The sequence below is a fragment of the Bactrocera tryoni genome, chromosome 2, assembly GCF_016617805.1.
Source record: "Bactrocera tryoni isolate S06 chromosome 2, CSIRO_BtryS06_freeze2, whole genome shotgun sequence".
In the NCBI taxonomy this organism is placed as follows: Eukaryota; Metazoa; Arthropoda; class Insecta; order Diptera; family Tephritidae; genus Bactrocera; species Bactrocera tryoni.
The window spans coordinates 46,776,030-46,782,131 of NC_052500.1; the positions used below are offsets into that span (position 1 = coordinate 46,776,030).

General features: G+C 34.2%; 1 protein-coding gene across 1 annotated transcript in view; it reads right to left on the reverse strand.

The window, feature by feature from the left end:
* Nucleotides 1-3,819, reverse strand: part of LOC120768980 (leupaxin) — a 71,987-nt gene extending 68,168 nt beyond the window's left edge. The window contains exon 1 of the mRNA XM_040095790.1: nucleotides 3,444-3,819. Within this exon, the coding sequence (XP_039951724.1) occupies nucleotides 3,444-3,456 (13 nt within the window). The 5' untranslated portion in view covers nucleotides 3,457-3,819. The remainder of the gene's footprint in view (nucleotides 1-3,443) is intronic.
* Between the last annotated feature and the right edge of the window lie 2,283 nt (nucleotides 3,820-6,102).

Sequence of the window (6,102 nt, forward strand, 5' to 3'; positions counted from 1 at the left end):
AAGCGCACAGCGAGAATACACTCACAAGCATTATGTATTATATCGAGACGGCAAACGAAACAAAAAAAAAAAAACACTTTCCCACTGATGTTGGCATCAGCCCACAGACTTTCCACTATAATGTACTTATGTGTGAGTAGATGTCGGACAAAGGCAATGTTGACGACCGGCAACTTTATCAACAAACTATTGCTCTGCCTTCGACCAAAATGTAACACCGCAATAACAACAAACACATGAATGGCAATAACCCTATCAATGAATGTAGCTTTGCGTGGCAATAAAGTCGCAGCTGTGAGCACGACCACGCACTTGAGTAGTTCAAGACCCTTTCTTCATTTGACACCACTTACGGTTGGAGAGTAGGAAAATAAGTGCATCAAAGGCGATTATATATGTATGTATATGTATATATGTATGTATATTGTAACAAAACCTGGGCATAGTAGTTGCACTTTTGCTGCTAAGTTCGCTGTCAAGATCGACAGTGGGTGCACTGTAACTAAAAACAAGCACCGCGAAGTTTAGCGCACCCCCGTGCCAGGGTTGTTCTAAAACTACGTGCGTAACACCAAATGAAAAGTTATTAATTTTCTTACGAGTTCTTTGTTTTTGTTTATAAAAGTCTTATTTAGTGTGTTGCAATAAAAAATAATCAGCTGATACGAATTTAGCGGGTATACATATGTATGCTGTCAGATGAAACGTTTTCCCAATATATCAATTATAAGACACTGAACTATGAGTAATACATTGATGAAATATTACTAATTTGCCATGTTACCGAAATGTATGTTATATATTTATATTTCAAATTTATTTTTAATTTTTTTTTTTTTATTAAATTTATAACTAAATAAATTATAAAAAACGTAGAAATTTATCAATAGTTATTAAAAGCGTAATAAAAAGTAAAGTTATATATATTTATAACAGGATAACGAGAAGAATTTATTCCGCATGTCTGCCAATCCCGCATATAACGTTTAAGTTGAAAAATAGTATATAAATTCACTAACGCTTTAAATAAATCAGTCAACAACATTAAATTTTATAGTAAAGATTGTACGTAATGGTTGCATAAAACTTGGTAAAAATGTGAGAATGCCTAGTTTTAGCTAAAATCATATATTAACCTCAGGTACGCTCCTACTTCCCATATATCACATTTTTAAAATGTCATTTGAATTTTTTACTGGTTACTCTCGAACCTGGCCCTTTCTTCTTTCTGAAGCTATTTAAAAGCTGAAATACAGTTGAAGTTCCATAACTCAAACTTCTATAACTCGGAAGTTCTTTAAAACACGAACTCTTGAATTGGCAATGGCGTTTAAAAAAGTCAAACTTCCTTAACTCGAAGTTCTTCATAAGTCGAATTTTTAAATTGACATGCTTTTCTCTAAGTCGCATTTTTCAAGAAAATCGCAGTTTGGAAACAGCTGCTGACGTAAAAGTCGCCGCGAATGTCTATCCCTTCAAATGTTACTATTAAGGATTATATTGCGGTGGACAATGAGATTAGCTCAGCCGGACAGATGACATAGTAGAACCGAATATTTCAGGCTCAACGAATATGATTTCTAGCGCCATAAAAATTATGAGGATGTATCACGTTCCTTTGACATTTTAAATTGAAATTTAAATACACCTACACCTACAAACCACTGAACACTGAAACAAACAAACAAAAAATTTACATACATACTTACATATGTACATACATATGTACGTAGATATGTTCAGCATAAAATTACAGAATACATGTTTCATGTACATACATAAGCAGAAAGCTTTACGCGAAGTAAATAAATAAAACTGTGTATAAATCTATATTTTACAGCATTTTGAAAACTTCTATATTTTAAAAAAACTTTTATAACTCGAAGTCTCCCTAATTCGAAGTTTTTTGTGAGTTGTGGTGATTCGAATTAGGGAAGTTCAACTGTTTTATATTCTTACGTATGTCCATACATATGTACATACATACATCCTATATGCCTACATATCGAGTAAGCATTTCTACATCATATCTCAAAAGCATACTAAAGCAGATATGAATGTTAAAATGCTTTGCTTTTGACTTTATACCTATGCATCTACCTACACAGAGAATGTAAATAATTGCATATACATATGTAAGTATGTACATACAATATGTATCAAGTATGTACGTATGTTGCAGAAGGCATATTATTCAGTTTCTTGGTGATAACACACTTATTAGTCATTTCAACGGAATTTCGAAGCACAATGCTTCATGCTTCAGTTAGTGACTAACGTTCCCTCTTCCGTTATGGCCGTAATGACAACGTAAAAATCTGTTGTTCTTATTTGTTCACATTTGAGCAATGTTGCCACTTCTGTAGACATTTCGCAATGTAAAATTAATTTAAGCAACAGTTGAATACAAATATTTTTAAATAGGTGGACTATTTTTATTAGTGGATATGACAAATTATAACTGAAAAGTTAGATCTGTACAAAATCATTTATGTATGTATAGTATATAAATTTAGTGATGCAAAGTATTAATCAAATTAAAATCAAAGAGAACAGCTGATTTCTACGTTGTCAATACGGACATCACTTTTGACAAATTTCGTTTGATACGCGTGGTAAGTTCGGAATGGCGGCATGTCAATGACTAATTCCAACATAAACGTAAATAGCGATGACTGCAAATCTTGACTCCTGGAATGTGAAATGAGTTGCAAGTAAAGATGTGTGAAAATAAATTAACTTTCACAACAAAGGTCGGTAAAGAGTTTTATAACGGTAAGGTAACAGTAGGGAGAAAAAATTGTTTGATGGAATCGACATTTTTTGATAAAGATGGATAAAAATATTAGTCATAATAATTCTTTGAAAACGTTTCATTTACACATACATACTTATGTACATATATTTCTATTTTTGGCATATGTTTAATGCATGCATATACAGTAATAATAAACTAAATATGTACATATACATATGTACATATGTATATGTTTAAGAATGTACAATGTTGTTTAATTGGGGCTCCCGCAAAGATTTGAAGTCATCTGAATAGTTAGTTTATGTAGAACACAACATCCGCTAAATAAGTAACTAGTTTCCAAAAACTATTTTACATCATTCAAACGAGTAGAGCACCCTATATTGCCAATGACAGATTCATTAAAGTTTGCTGGGAGTTATTGTTTTATTTTTCGCTGATGATGCAAAGTAGCGGAAGTCAATGTTTACGTGTCGACAATCGCACGCAATATAGCCAGAACAGAATTGCTACATTCACATATACCATATATGTATGTACATATACTGTGGTCTAATCTAAGCACGAAAATTAAGGGTTTTTATAAGATATAAATAAAAGAAATCAAAGACATTTCAATACCTCTATATGTAGTTATACCGGCTTCAAGAGAAGATGCCCCACCCATATAAGAATTTTGACTTACCCAAGTCTTCCATTGTACTGGTTTTAGCTTTTACTGATGTCGATCTATTGGAATGCAAAAACTCGTCACAATACGAATTGGCACGGCTTAAACTGTCGCTCTTCTTTTTAACTTTACTTCAATGAAGGTTACTGCTTTGCACACAAAAAACAATATATATGCAGCACAACACAAAAATCGTATTACGAATGATATTTCACTATAGATATATGTATATAAATATGTATAATTAATCACAGCTTAAACTTAGAAAAAACTTATCCTCAATAAGTTGGCAATAACTTCGCTGAGCCAGAAAAACCGAGTTTATTCACTTTTAAACAATACTCTACAAACTCCAATTGCCCCAATTGACGGCCAAATGGATTCGCAACGGAATGAGACAAGTTTTACCTATAGCGATGGACCAAGCTATCGATAAGTTATAACGATTAACTTCTCTCCATTTTAATTTACACAAACTTTAAATGAACATATTGTTTAAAAATGCTTCAATAATTTTTGATTTTCGTAATTTTTTATTTAATATAAATTTAACTTCAGCAAAATGTCAAATAAAAACCATGATAGATATATTCTTATAAATCCCTTGATTGACGTAAACGTGCATTAAACAATTCGATGCCAAAATAAAAGGCGACATCTGCGCACCAATAGCAAGTTTACATAATGTGGACAGGGTTGTTCATTCTTAACTAATAAATCAGCTGATGCATCTATGAGAAGCAATAATAGCCCTGACAGACGAGCAAAATTAATGCGCCTTAAGCAACGCTAATGCGCATTGCAATTTTATGGTGACAGACGGCAGACTTGTACATTTAGACAGCTGATAGTGAAATTTGTTTACTTATTTAAAAAAAAGAGTTAAATAAAAATGAATAAGATAAATTATTAGAAATTTTCGTATTTTTGGAAAATCAATATAAATTTTACGAAAAAATCGTTTATTATTAACTACGTTAAAAGATAATTATCATTATAATAGGGTGACAGACAGACGGCAGCGCTAATATGCATTAGCGGGCTTAATTTACATTTGCTTGCATATTTGACCCATGTTAATGCAAGTTTGTAATGCACAAGAATATAATATCATCGGCCTCAACACCCGCGCCGTTAGTTCTGCTTTCTCTAGGCTGGACAAGGAAGCACAGAAAATGGGTCTGGTAGTGAACGAGGGCAAAACGAAATATCTCCTGTCATCAAACAAACAGTCGTCGCACTCGCGACTTGGCTCTCACGTCACTGTTGACAGTCATAACTTTGAAGTTGTAGATAATTTCGTCTATTTAGGAACCAGCATTAACACCACTAATAATGTCAGCCTGGAAATCCAACGCAGGATTGCTCTTGCCAACAGGTGCTACTTCGGACTGAGTAGGCAATTGAAAAGTAAAGTCCTCTCTCGACGAACAAAAGCAAAACTCTATAAGTCGCTCATAATTCCCGTCCTGCTATATGGTGCAGAGGCTTGGGCGAAGACAGCAACCGATGAGTCGACGTTACGAGTTTTCGAGAGAAAAATTCTGCGAAAGATTTATGGTCCTTTGCGCATTGGCCACGGCGAATATCGCATCCGATGGAACGATGAGCTGTACGAGATATATGACGACATTGACATAGTTCAGCGAATTAAAAGACAGTGGCTACGCTGGCTAGGTCATGTTGTCCGGATGGATGAACACACCCCAGCTCTGAAAGTATTCGAAGCAGTACCCGCCGGGGGAAGCAGAGGAAGAGGAAGACCTCCACTCCGTTGGAAGGACCAAGTGGAGAAGGACCTGGCTTCGCTTGGAATATCCAATTGGCGCCACGCAGCGAAAAGAAGAAACGACTGGCGCGCTGTTGTTAACTCGGCTATAATCGCGTAAGCGGTGTCTACGCCAATTAAGAAGAAGAAGAATGCACAAGAATTTCGAGCATTTAGCTGAATTTACCAAATTTGAGACTGCCCAAAAATGGCTAGTTTCTGCTATTGTTTGACAGATGTCGCTTGAAATCTGCCGCCTTGTTTGTGTTTCCAGCTTCAGAGGTAAACAGTTTTTATATTGCTAATTAAATTATGTGCAAGTATATTAACAAAAAACAAATTTTAATATTTTTAGATGGCAGAAAATAAACAACGCACAGTTTGCTATCCATTTTTCCAATATTCTTTACTTTTTCACACACTTTTATTTCACTTTTTTTTTAAATAAATAAACAAATTTCACTATCAGCTGTCTAAATGTACAAGTCTGCCGTCTGTCACCATAAAATTTCAATGCTCATTAGCGTTGCTAAAGGCGCATTAATTTTGCTCGTCATGCATGCTCATGCAGTTATCGCTGTCGCTTTTAGACAACAATGAACAGTTGTAGTGCTGTGGCTAATATGTGAAATGTAAAATTATTCTAAGCTCTAACAAATCTAACGTAATTTACCAACAGAAACATTAAATATATCATTTATAACAACAATTAACAATTTAAAACAAAATAATCGACCTAATTATTTATATTTTGCCCACAATTTATTTACATTTCATTCAAGAGAAAAGTTTCAGTACGGCGGCAACGAAGTTGTATACATTAGTTGTTTGATGTCACTGCCGGGTAAAAAAGTGTTCAAGAAGCTGGCTTCAAGATGACATTTGCAGGCAGGACAATTTCGCTGT